General features: G+C 45.7%; 1 protein-coding gene across 7 annotated transcripts in view; it reads left to right on the forward strand.

Moving 5' to 3' along the window:
- The window catches only part of ANKRD55 (ankyrin repeat domain 55), a 133,791-nt gene that overhangs the window by 40,591 nt on the left and 78,677 nt on the right, over nt 1-14,523 (forward strand). For all 7 annotated transcript variants that reach the window (XM_088469473.1, XM_088469467.1, XM_088469469.1 and 4 more), the window contains one exon: nt 995-1,117. In XM_088469473.1, the coding sequence (XP_088325599.1) occupies nt 995-1,117 (123 nt within the window). The remainder of the gene's footprint in view (nt 1-994; nt 1,118-14,523) is intronic.

The following is a 14,523-nucleotide window of genomic DNA, read 5'->3' on the forward strand; positions in this document are numbered from 1 at the left end:
CTGAGATGCGTACGACTCTGCTTTGTGTGTACATTTGCAAAGATGGGTATGCAGCCCGTGACACATGCGTGGTATTGGAAAATCACTACTTGCGCCCACGTAGGAAACAATTATAGATGAACAACATTTGCAAAGCTGCTCTGCAAAATATTTTCCTCACACATTTAGATGTGAAAATGTGTACATTATTCTGGTGAAAATTGGCCTTTAGCAGCGAGCCGACTCTTACCGAGGGCCGTAACCAGGGATGGTGGCCTAGCAAAACAGTACATTAGCCCTGTTTAAGTAAGTGAGTAGGATGGAGTCATAAAGTCAACATTGACAATGTCAACATTCACAATGTATTATGTCGACATGATTAAATGTCGACATGACAAATGTCGATCCCAGGAAAATGTCGACATGGACTTGTGAAATGTCGACATTGTCAAAATGTCGATATGGGGGTTATCGTTAAGGTTAGGGATAGACTCATGTTGATATTCTGACCATGTCGACATTGTATCAGTATCGACAAGGTGAATGTCAACATTATGAACATGTCGACATGTTCAATGTCGCCAAAACAATCATGTCAACATTCTCATGTCGACATGATGAATATGTCAACCCAACATACCAAACAGAAAGTAACATGGTGCTCAGCTGCATTATATTTTGTTAAAGTGCCACAATAAGTGACTCTCAGGCAGGGATTGAAAAATAGATAATTGACTCGTGTGATCCAGGTGCCATTCACATGGACTCTCAGTTGAATACACAGGGGATGCAAGATGGAACACAAATGGAAACCTCTGTAATGGTTGTGTGCAAATACTGTCCTGCTTTTTCACAGCATTGCCTCAGACATCACTAAAAGGGAGCCTGAATGTGAGTACAGTGAAAATGCATGAAATCTGCAAACTTATGTAATCTTTTACTATAAATATAACTAAATGCAATTGTCCTGGGCAAGAAACAATCTGTAACAAGGCTTTGTCCTTTGTATTTGAAGGTGATTCAGCAGAAGAGATTGACTTGACTGTGGTATACCAAGCATCCGCTAATGGCGATGTCAACACACTGACAGCAATCATCCGTGAAGACCCTTCAATTCTAGAATACTGTGACAATGAAGGTATTATATATCTAAAGGCTGCAGCCTTTTGTCAGTAACTAGTGTATGTGAGCAAAATAAGGGTCTCCATCCAGCAGCCTCCAAGGTTAAACAATAAAGTGCTCTAATTGTTAGCATCAATGTGTCAGAAAGCAACAAACTCACTTCACCTCAGTCTCTCTCTCTCTCTCTCTCTCTCTCTCTCTCTCTCCCTCCACCAACCCCCCCCCCCCCCCCCCCCCCCTCCACACACACACACACACACTTCAGCACTGGGCATTAGCTATTCCATTAAATATAACATGTTATTAACGATGTACATATTTAAACATATTTGCATAACATTATCTACTTTATATAATCAGCTGACACTTCCCATTGATGGTGCTGCAGCATAGGAAGTTTAATGTATTCCATGAATTGGTGGAAGACTTACCTTGTGGCTCGGGTCCCCGAAATTTTAATTAGAAAATAAATAAAAACTGGTATAACCCCCAACAGAGTGAGCCAAACACTCATAGGGGCTGATTTTACAATTTTTTTCACCCCCAACTGATGGTGCCGGGCACCCGACAAAGCTATTCAATTGTTGCTCTGTCAGGACGTGTACATCTGTGGGAGCACACATTTCTGCTTAAGCCCCCTGGGCAGACGAACATATATGTGCGATACGTCGGCACTTTGGGTGCACAAAGCAGGACTTTAGACGGGTTTAGCCATTTTACGCAGCTAAACCCTGTCTATTTGGACATGATATGCGCAATATGCATGGGCGCCCAATAACAATTGAATATAGCATCCTGATCTCCTGTCACTTTAGATGGGAGATAAGACAGGGTGCGATAAGACAATTGAATCGCCCCCATAGACTGATCATAAGCAGCAGCACAGGTCTCTACACCAGGGATTGAGTTCCCACCAGAGATTTGCCTGGAAACAGCCATAACCGGAGGTGCAGCTTACTCAGAATAGGCTACAGGAGACTTGCTACACTACACATGCACACACTTACTGCCCTTCAGTTGCACAAGTACAGTATGACCCGGATCTGCACCTCCAGGCATAGGCAGCCGCAGGTACACAGAAAGTTCCACATTGTTGCACTTCAATTCCACAGAAATACAAAGCAGAACATTTGAAATGAAGCCCTTAATGTGCAGAGTATGGCAAAAACATACCCTGTAGACACAGCTTTACCTTCATAAGCTTCTTTATAGCATTACTTACCCCAATTGTAGCCTCATACATCACCACCTAGCCAGTATACCTCTATGTAGCCTCATATATCACCACCTAGTCAGTATACCTCTATGTAGCCTCATAAATCACCACATATGCAGTATTCCTCTATGTAGCATCATACACCACCACATACAGTATCCTGTATATCTCTATATAGCCTCACACAACACCGCATACAGTAGCCAGTATACCTCTATGTAGCCTCATATATCACCACCTAGCCAGTATACCTCTATGTAGCCTCATATATCACCACCTAGCCAGTATACCTCTATGTAGCCTCATATATCACCACCTAGCCAGTATACCTCTATGTAGCCTCATATATCACCACATATGCAGTATTCCTCTATGTAGCATCATACACCACCACATACAGTAACCTGTATACCTCTATATAGCCTCATACATCACTATGGGTTGTGTATGGGAGACCGGCAGTCGGGATGCTGACTGTCAAAAGACAGACAGCGGCCTCCAGATGCCCTGAATCCCGACAGGGGCTGTTATTTATAACATCTAAATACATCCAGCTAAAAATGCCGCTATTTATGGGACTGTTCCACCATCCTAATAGTGAATACTTTGTGTGATTCAGCCTAATGCAACCAAAATTGCAGCCTAACCCTAAAATCAGGTGTTGACATTACGTCAGTGTGGACATTCTGTATTCAGAATGTTAACATTCAGTTCACGTTGACATTCTGAATGTCAACTTTTGTGACTACACAAGGGGGAAGGGGGGTAAATTTAATAAGAATTGTGTCTGACTGAGATATCATTCCCTTGCGAGTTTCCCCTGATTTTGCAACTTACTAAAGGCAAATACGAGTGCAAAAACACAATCCAGCACAGAAATAGACAACCAAATACGCAAATAGAAGTTAATAGACCATCGAACCAACACACAAGTATTTTCCATAGACAGGACTACTACTCACGAACCGTGTTTAAAAACATGATAGAACATGGAGCAGAACAGAAGCCTGTAAGCTGCATGTTCTACCGAAACACTGCACAGATCAGTGTGATCTGTGCAGTGCATTTATTTGTAGTGTAAATAAAGAGTTAAAAAACGATAAAAAAAACGGCGTGGGGTCCCCGCAACAAAATCATAACCATCCCAGGACTTTTGAGTGGACTCTAGAACTGGAGATTCGGGGGGAAAACAGTGTGGGGTTCCCCCGTATTTTCAGGAACCAACACTGGGCTCAACCAGCCTGGGGGTAATGCCGTTGGAGGGGGATACACATCACGATCAGTATCACCATCAAATCAAAATAGACAGGCAAACATGATTCTTAGTAAATCTGAGATTTTTGTCACAATTATCTCATGCAAGTCCCTGCCATGCCCAGCAGGTTTAAACTCAGCCAGACACAATTCTTAGTAAATTTACCTCCCGGAGTGTGACTGGAATTGAGGCTGCTGATGTAGGGAGGTGAGGAGTGATGGAAAGCTTTAGAGGTGAGGCTGAGGAGTTCTAACCAAATTCTCTAGAGAATAGGGAGCCACTAACGTAACTGGCAGAGAGGGCAGGTTCATGCAAAGAAGACAAAGTAAGACAAGCAGCGGTGTTAGGGATGGATAGATGCAGTGGTGTATCTATATTAATAAGTGCAGGGTGTGCAGTGGGTACAGGGGGGACCACACTGCACACTCATGTTTTATACAGAACCTACATCTCCGGAGTCCTGCAGCGGTGGCTCTGCACAAATCATAGGGAAAATGGTGTTGGGGTTAGATTTCCGCATGCTTTGTAGAAAAATCTCCAGGAACATGGTACCCACGCCATGTTTCTAGAGACCTGCACATACGTAGTATACTCACAGTGCCAGAGTCTAGTCACCTGTGCTGCCGGAGAGAGAGGAAGGTCCCACAAGTAGACTGCACATTGGCCCATTCTCTCTTAAGGCAACCCTGGATAGAAGTGAGGAGAAGGGGATGAGGGAAAGGCCAGAGGGGGGGAGGTTGTTATACTCAGAGTGAGTCTAGCAAGTTAAAGAAAGTTAAATTACAACCACTTCAGAGAGTGACTTATAAAAATAATTAAATATTCCAAATAATTTGTAATAAATAGAGGTTTAATAGACAAAAACATATCGTAGCCCTTTCATACAGTCATCAATATGACAATTTAACCTTAATTCCAGCTTCTTTTAAAATACGTATAAAGAATGTGTGAATGGGATAAATATAGTTGCCTACTTTCCCAGATGTTCAGCAGGCTCAGGGATTTCAGGGAGCTCTCCCGACTCCAGAGAGCGCATAGCAGCCTCCTGGACTTGCCCAATTAACCCCAGGGTCTTGTATGGAGATTAATCAAACCTTGGAGAGAGATAAAGTGGAGAAGTTGCCCATACCAACCAATCAGCCGATCAGCTTCTAACTGTCATTTTACAGGCTGTGCCAGAGCCATAACTAGAAATTTTGGTGCTCTGGGCCAAAAAAGCATTGTCAATACCCCCCCATTTTTTTTCAAATAGGGACATAAGACCCGAAAAAAAGGTCATGGCCTCATGGGGAAGGATTAAGTCTAGTACACACTGTAAATTCTATTTGTATTAACGCCAGGAGGCAGCATTGCATTATTAATAAGAAAATACCAGTATTATATACAGTCAGGTCCATAAATATTGGGACATTGACAGAATTTTCATATATTGGCCTCTATTCACCACCAAAAATGGCTTTGAAATGAAACAAACAAGATGTGCTTTAACTGCAGACTTTCAGTTTTAATTTGAGGGTAATTACATCTAAATCAGGTGAACAGTGTAGGAATTACAACGGTTTCTATATGTGCCTCCCACTTTTTAAGGGGCCAAAAATAATGGGACAAACTAAACAATCCTAAATCTAACTTTCACTTTTTAATACTTTGTTGCAAAACCTTTGCAGGCAATTACAGCCTGAAGTCTGGAACGCATAGACATCACCAGACGCTGGGTTTCATCCCTGGTGATGCTCTGCCAGGCCTCTACTGCAAATGTCTTCAGTTCCTGCTTGTTCTTGGGGCATTTTCTCTTCAGTTTTGTCTTCATCAAGTGAAATGCATGCTCAATCGGATTCAGGTCAGGGGATTGACTTGGCCATTGCATAACATTCCACTTTTTAGCCTTAAAAAACTCTTTGGTTGCTTTTGCAGTATGCTTCGGGTCATTGTCCATCTGCACTGTGAAGCGCCGTCCAATGAGTTCTGAAGCATTTGACTGAATATGAGCATATAATATTGCCCGAAACACTTCAGAATTCATTCTGCTGCTTTTGTCAGCAGTCACATCATCAATAAATACAAGGGGACCAGATCCATTGGCAGCCATACATGCCCACGCCATGACACTACCACCACCATGATTCACTGATGAGGTGGTACGTTTTGGATCATGAGCAGTTCCTTTACTTCTCCACTGTGGTACAAGTTGATCTTTGTCTCATCTGTCCATAGGATGTTTTTCCAGAACTGTAATGGCTTTTTTAGATGTTGTTTGGCAAACTCTAATCTGGTCTTCCTGTTTTTGAGGCTCACCAATGGTTTACATCTTGTGGTGAACCCTCTATATTCACTCTTGTGAAGTCTTCTCTTGATTGTTGACTTTGACACATCCTGGAGAGTGTTCTTGATTTGGCCAACTGTTGTGAAGGGGTTTTTCTTCACCAGGGAAATAATTCTTCTGTCATCCACCACAGTTGTTTTCCGTGGTCTTCCGGGTCTTTTGGTGTTGCTGAGCTCTCCGGTGCATTCTTTCTTTTTAAGAATGTTGCAAACAGTTGATGTGGTCACACCTAATGTTTTTGCTATCTCTCTGATGGGTTTGTTTTGATTTTTCAGCCTAATGATGGCTTGCTTCACTGATAGTGACAGCTCTTTGGATCTCATATTGAGAGTCGACAGCAACTGATTCCAAATGCAAATGTCACACCTAGAATCAACTCCAGACCTTTTACCTGCTTAATTGATAATGAAATAATGAAGGAATAGCCCACACCTGTCCATGAAATAGCTTTTGAGTTGATAGTCCCATTACTTTTGGCCCCTTAAAAAGTGGGAGGCACATATAGAAATCGTTGTAATTCCTACACCGTTCACCTGATTTGGATGTAATTACCCTCAAATTAAAACTGAAAGTCTGCAGTTAAAGCACATCTTGTTTGTTTCATTTCATAGCCATTGTGGTGGTGAATAGAGGCCAAAATATGAAAATTCTGTCAATGTTCCAATATTTATGGACCTGACTGTATTCTTTCACACATCATTAAAAGGCTCTGCTCATTATCTCTGAGAATAATGTCAAATATCTCTTGCATTCTAGACACTTGTTGATACATCTCCAACACTGCTCACAATAGACATAGAACTTCTTATCAACAGGTGCACATTCCTGTCTCAGCATAAATTTGAACAAACCAGTATCCAGGCTTTAACTCTATCACAGAGCACTGGAGAAGCTGCACCTGCAGCAGGATTTGTCCATCAGAACAGCCGCGCACAAGCCTGGAGCCAGCAGTGTAGATCAACAAATGAAGTAATAGAAAGCGTTCTACTTGTGGTGTTTATGCAACAAATATCCGTGGCTGAGAGATCTGTATATGTACAGTTTGCTGGCAGCTGAACTCACCGGTAAAGGTACTCAAGGTGTGCTGGTAACACCCGGGTTGGGAATCGGTGGCAGTGTTAAGGGTTAATTGTGGTGCAGAAAGCTCCATGTGTAAGTTGTCTGACTGCCATGTGAGAGTTGATAAGTTTGAGTCTCTGGTATGACAGTATTTTAAAATGTTTGTGTTAAATAATGTTATTGAAGGTGCATTGGGGAGATGGCCAAATGGAGGGGTAGTCGGCCTCAACCAGGGAGGAAATAAATGAAATGGAAGCTACAAGTGAGAATTATTATAAACAAAAAATTGACAAATCTGAGCAGCGCCCACTGCCCTGCAGTTCCCTGTGTCGTGACACATGTTACGCCCCTAGTTACTGCCCTGGGCTGTGTAATGACAGTATGCTGATTGGTTACTATGAGCAACTTCTCCACTCTATCTCTCTCCAAAGGGTAGATTTACTAAAGCTTCTATAAATGAAAAGTGGAGGTAAGTACATGGGCCATGAGTGCAAAATACATCCCAGTTGGCATGCAACTCTACATGAGCCCAAGTGTGAGCAGACAAAGGTACCTCATGCAAAGAAAATAGAGGGGATGCCCATGATAAAGATGGGGGTGCATGATCTAACAGCAAGTTCTCCCTTCTGTCCCCACCACCCTCCAGTGCTGCCTTCTTCTGCTATTCTTGCTGGCTACACAACATTTCTCTTTGGACAAAAATAATATAAAAGAAAAAAGGGAGAAAACTGAAGCATTAATAAAAAAATGTATACACTGTATATTATTTATCAAAGGACGAAAAGCCCAGTACGACTGTTCCCTACCTACCAAAGGATCACAGGCTGTGATTCAACTGGATTGTAATAGATTAAAAAAATTGCTTTATCTATTTATTTATTTTAATAATGCATTTAAAAAAAATCTGATTACTATTCAATTATATATTATAATAATAAATTAATATATAAAAATACTAGTAAATGGACCCAACATATGCTACAGGACAGCCGGCCCCCCTGCTGCACGTCCACTCCCCGCCATGTCTCGCCCTACTATACTCACTCCCTATTCCCAGCCCAATGGTCCTCCTGTCTTGCTGCTGCGGTGGGAGCACTGCACATGTCGGGGACAAGACAGACCTTCACCGTTTATCATATAAATTACACTATTAAAATATATGTCCTCCATTTCTGCTGTGCATGTGTGAACCAGCAACCCGATTTACACTTGTAATTCTCCTCATACTGGATCGATAAAGTAGTACGATAACTCTCAAGCTGCGTACACACGGTCAGATAAAGTGGATGATTCAAATCGTCCAGTTTCTGGCTCCTGCAAACGACCATACGATGGTCGATGCACGGGCACGAATGGTCGTTATCGACCGTCGCCCGGGCAAACCGGCATACATGATCGATTTTGACCATGTTAGCCTGTTTACTATAAGGACCCGCGATCGGTAATCGCGGGTCGTTATAGGTTAATCCATGTGTTGGATGTTCGATAACAATCATCCAACACATGCAGAACGATCAGATAACGATCGTTATCTGATTGTCGTGCAGTCATCCCATGTGTACGCAACTTTACTGTTACCGGGCAGATGAAATTCACTAAGCAGCTTCGGTGAGATAAAAGCCAACAATAGAAAACAAGTCCCACTGTTGATTATACATAAATAGATCCATAAGAATTGATGAACATTAAGGGGGAGATTTAAACCATTTTTTTTTTTTGCTGTATTCAACAATAATAGGGTATTTTACCCCTTCTCAATATTTAACATAAGACATTCCGTGGAGAGATCGGTGATGGTTATGGCGACAAACTGCTTTCTCTTTTCATTGCTTGGCATTATGCTCACTTGCTGTGCCCGCAAAAACTCCCAACATGCCTTGCTCAACAGTGCTTAGCCACTTAACTGACATTTCCCCCCCCCCCCCCCCATAACTGATCAGAAATTGTCCCCTATTATCAGGGGTGTATCTACCCATTGGCCAGAATGGCACTCGCCAGGGTGCCAGCAAAGGGGGTTGCCGTCCGGGAGTGCCACCAGTAGCCAAGGGGTGGAATCAAGCCGGGACTACCAGGAGCAGCCACCGCTAGTTCCCCGGGTACCACAAGTGTAGGGTAGACCGCAGTGAGAGCGGTCTGCCCTACACAGTAACTGCTAGTGGCTGTGTATTTGTTATAGCAGTCAGACAATGAGAGTCAGACAGACTCTCATTGGCTGCAGCGTCCACGGAGGGAGCCGGCTGGAGCTCACTCATGAGCTCCGCCTTCCGGCTCCCCCCGCAGCGGGTGATGGGAGAGACGTCATAACGTCTCTCCCATAGTGTAGACCGGGCTGGGGGGAGCGGACAGCGGCGGTCGTTGGCAGGAGCGGGGATCAGGTAAGTTGTGGTTTTTTTTTCTGTTAGTGAAATTATGGGGGGAGGGGGGTACCAGTCCATTACATTGCCAGGGGCGCTCGGATCCCTAGATACACTCCTGCCTATTATTTGCCATCTCCCACCTCCTCCTCCCCTGTGACCAGTGTTCTTTGTTTTTACCCTGGCCCCTCTTGCTCCATTTTATTTTACCCATCCCCCACTGAGAGATCCCTTTCTTCCACACCCCCATGAGGCATTGCCTGGGGGCGGCCAAAAAGTCAAAGGAGATCTCCTTTTCAAAAGCCGGGGGACACAGCAGGGTGTTGTGGTCACATGAGATGCAACAGAGGCCCTGATTCAAAGCCGGACGCTGAAAATCTGAATTTTTTAGAATGGCCTCCTGGCCGCTCGCATAGCTGTGGGTGGCCACCCACAGCTATAGCGAGCGGCCAGGAAGATGGTTGCGATGGTCAAGACCATCGCGACCATCTGGCTTGCGACGAGACCCTTGTGGTAGGGTCTCGTTGCCGCAAGCCCCAGAGAGATGTCAGTGGGGTCGCCCCCAAAAGGAGGCGTTCACATGGGAACGCCTCCGTTTGGGCAGCCACTCCCCCGGCCCGCCCACCAAAGGGGGCGTGCTGTCACTCAACATCGACAGCACGCCCCCTTTGGTATGAGACCCGGAGCGACGGATTGCCCGTCGCTATCCGGGTCTCGCGCATGCGCACGACGGAGCCGGCTCCGTCGTGCGAATGCGCTCTGGGCCACCATCGACCTGCTTGCGAGTGCTCAGTGCTTGCGACTGGGTCTGAATCAGGCCCAGTGTCCGCTGAAGTACAGCAGGCTGCTGTCACATCCCATGCGACCATGTCGGTTATGAGGTTAATGCGCAGTCACAAAAATAATAGGATTTTATAAATAAAAGTAAATCCTGATGAACATGTTCTGCTTTTCACTGTTTTAAAAAACTTTTATATAATAAAAAAGTAGAAAGGAAAAATTGACAAATATGTTTTACACAATTTACACAAAGCCCAGAGACTGGGGCATATCAGGTGGAATAATCATTGCTAAAAAGATGAAGTGAGGAACATTGTGTTCATGGCTGACTCTAGACACAATGATGCACAGCATGCAAAAGCCTTGCTATTACATTACATGAGACTAGAATCATTCCTGCTATTTTATTTCCTGAGGATGATTTACCAGACAAAGCAATATAATGATCTCCATCAATATAAAGACCTGTTACTTGGTTACTCATCTCTCTATACTAAACCACATCAATGAGTATCACAGGTCATTGAGATTACATCAATAAATACAATATTTAGCAGTTTATTTGGTGATAAATGTAGCAAGTAAGTAATAAACAGCAAAATACATTATTATACTTTCTTAGGCTATGGCAGTGGTTCCCAAACTTTCTCAGTACAAGGCACCCTTAGGTTCTCCATAATATTTTCACTGCACCCCTAAGCCAAATACTTACTGAACAATCCCGTTTTTTAAGTAGTTGGGTCAAAATAATGTAATTATAAAAAAGAGAGAAAAACTGTGCTATTCTTAGCTATTGCCCCCTCCATCTCTCTTCTATTGCCCCCTCCGTCTCTCTTCTATTGCCCCCTCCATCTCTCTTCTATTGTCCCCTCCGTCTCTCTTCTATTGTCCCCTCCGTCTCTCTCCCATTGATCTCTCCATGTCTCCCCCTTTGCCCCTCCATGTCTCCTCCTTTGCACCTCCATGTCTCTCCCTTTGCCCCCTACTTGTCTCTTCATTTGCCCCTCCATGTCTTTCCATTTTCCCATCTCCATGTCCACCTCTTACTTACCTTTAGTTGTGATCGTCAGTTCTGCTCCTCAGATCAGATCAAAGATTTCCTGTCTGATCTTCCACAATGCACTGTGCTGTAGGACCCTATTCAGCAACAGTAGTTAGTAAGATCTACGTGTTGATGAAAACACCCTGATACTTTCTGAAAATGTATGTACTGTAGCCATAAAGATCATTGGGCCTGATTCAGACCCACTCGCAAGCGGCTGTCCGCTCGCAAGTGGGTCGATGTTGTGCACTGCGCATGCGCACGACGGCGGGAGCTCCGTCAGTGCTCATGCGCCAGACGCGACGAGCGAAGGACTTTCCTTCGCTCGTTGTGTCTGATCAAAGGGGGCGTGCTGTTGATGTTGATTGACAGCACGCCCCCTTTGGTGGGCGTGCCGGGGGCGTGCCTCCCTTACGGGGGCGTTCCCAAGGGAACGCCTACCGTCAGAAGCCGGCCCACTGACATCACTAGTGATGTCAGTGGGAGTGATTTTGGCTCTGATAGAGCCAAAATCACTCCGGGCCTTGCGGTTGAAAACCTCAACCGCAGGCTCCGGCTCGCAGTGGCGATGGTCGCGATGGTCAAGACCATCGCGGCCATCAAACTGCACGCTCGTATAGGCTGTGGGTGGTGACCCACAGCTATACGAGCGTCCAGGAGGACGCTCCATAATTATGGAGGGCGGCCCTCATTCAGAGCGTGCGCTCTGCTCAGAGCATACGGCTCTGAATGAGGGCCATTGTGCCTTAAAACCAATGCAGGGAAATGATACCAATGATTTCATTTTGTTACACGCCCCTCTGGAGACCCCAGAATCAGACCCCGTTACTTACCATTGCGGGAGCTGATCCGCGCTGTCTTCCCGCTCCCACGCTGTGCGCTGCTTCCTCCTTTCTCAGGACGGCCTCCGCTGTTGTCCTCCGGTGGGTCCCACTGCTGTACTGATTCCACGCTGGCTCCTGCTGATCGCTGGTCCCCGCTGATTACTCCTAGGAAGCGCTGTCCACCGGTCCATGGGCGTGGCCATCTTGGATTGCCCATGTGACTCCACTATCACCAATGAAGAGTCTTCTCCTTCTCCCTCAGCCTATCAGCTCCCAGCGTCCACTATAAAAGGATCTCCAATGCTGACACAAGTTGCCAGTGCAACAAGTCCCTTAGATCTACTAAGTGAGCCTCTCCACTGCGCTCCACGGCTATCCAGCCACTCCACGTAGCCACCCAGCTACCAGCGTCTATCCACGGCTATCCAGCCGCTCCATGTAGCCACCCAGCTACCAACGTCTACCCACGGCTGTCCAGCCGCTCCACGTAGCCACCCAGCTACCAACGTCTACCCACGGCTATCCAGGCGCTCCACGTAGCCACCCAGCTACCAACGTCTACCCACAGCTATCCAGCCGCTCCACGTAGCCACCCAGCTACCAACGTCTACCCATGGCTATCCAGCCGCTCCACGTAGCCACCCAGCTACCAACATCTACCCATGGCTATCCAGCCACTCCACGTAGCCACCCAGCTACCAACGTCTACCCACGGCTATCCAGCCGCTCCACGTAGCCACCCAGCTACCAACGTCTACCCACGACTAACCAGCCGCTCCACGTACCCACCCAGCTACCAACGGCTACCTAAGGCTATCCAGCCGCTCCATGTAGCTTCCCAGCTACCAACATCCACTCAAGGCTACCCAGCCATTCCAAGTGGCTTCCAAGCTACTATCTCTTCTATACGGCTCCTTAGCCGCACCACGCTACTTCTGCATTACTCAAATTCCTTATCAGTTCTCTGCACCCTCTCATGCGGAGAAACTTTATCAAGCCAAGTCTCCTCCAGCGAGCATCTGCGCCAAGTAATACAGGTCCTAGGCCCAGTCCGGGAACACAGCCTCTAAATCCCACGATTGTGACACATTTGAATGTTTGTTTTTATATATACTATATATATATATATATATATATATATATATATATATATATATATACACACATATACAGGGCCGGCTTCAGGGAGTTGGGAAGATTGCTATTATTTCAGGGAGATTCCTCGCAGGATGTACTATCTCATCTGGAAAGACAGGAGACCTCTCAGGCCCAGTTGATCCAATTCATCCAAGATATGTCGTCACGCCTGGACAACATTCAGTCCTTACTAGCTCATCCCGCTCCCGCTGGCTCCCAAGCCACCTCTCCTCCTGTGGTGTCACCTGCTCCCCCGGTTCTACCTCCTACTCGTCTTCAGCTTTCCCCTCCGAGCAAGTTCGATGGCGACCCCAAATTATGCAGAGGGTTCTTAAACCAATGCGAAATCCAGTTTGAGCTACAATCTGCCAACTTTCCAAAGGCCAGAACCAGGGTGGCATATATCATCTCTCTACTCTCTGGCCAAGCACTCGACTGGGTCTCGCCCCTTTGGGAGAAGTTGGATCCTCTGCTCTCCAACTACCCTGAATTCGTTGCCACATTTTGCAAGATTTTTGATGAACCTGGAAGAACCACTTCCGCATCAGCTGATATTCTACGCCTCCGTCAGGGCAGCAGGACCGTCGGCCAATATGTAGTCCAGTTCCAAACTCTGGCTTCGGAACTTAATTGGAACGAGGATGCCCTCATCGCTGCCTTCTGGAGTGGCCTTTCAGAAAGACTCAAAGACGACCTAGCTTCCCGTGACCTTCCAACCAATTTGGATGATTTAATCTCTCTTTGCAACAAGGTGGATCTTCATCACAGGGAGCATGCCTTGGAAAGAGGCAGACTTGATCGTGGAAGGCCACGTCCAGCTTCCCGATTACCTTCTCCTCCTATGGGCGAAGAACCCATGCAGGTCAACCGCTCTCGTCTATTGGCTGAGGAACGACAGAAAAGGCAGAGACAGAACCTCTGTATGTACTGCGGATCTCTTCAACATTTAGTTAAATCCTGTCCCATTCGTCCTGGAAACGCCTCCTCCTAACTTATGACAGAGAGGTTAAGTTAGGAGTTGCCATTGAATCACATAGGAAGTCTGATTCCACCATCCAGGCTCATTTAAAGCTTCCTCGAGGTTCCAAAGCTGTATTAGCTCTTCTGAATTCTGGAGCGGCAGAGAACTTTGTCACTACGGACTTTGCCCAGAAACATCAAATCCCCATAGAAGCGTTGCCTCGAGTCATCACTTTAACCGCCATCAATGGTAGTCGCATTACTAGTGGAACCATCACCCATCGTACAACACCACTTAAACTTACCATTGGGGTGCTCCATTCCGAACAGCTGTCCTTCCTAGTGATTCCCAAAGCCTCTCATTCTTTAGTCCTCGGATTATCCTGGCTACAGAGACATTCACCACAAATTGATTGGACCACCATGCAAATAACCTCCTGGGATTCCAATTGTTTCAAAGGCTGCCTTCAGC

The sequence above is a fragment of the Taudactylus pleione genome, unplaced genomic scaffold (genome assembly GCF_031769625.1).
Source record: "Taudactylus pleione unplaced genomic scaffold, aTauple2 ptg000092l, whole genome shotgun sequence".
NCBI lineage: Eukaryota > Metazoa > Chordata > Amphibia > Anura > Myobatrachidae > Taudactylus > Taudactylus pleione.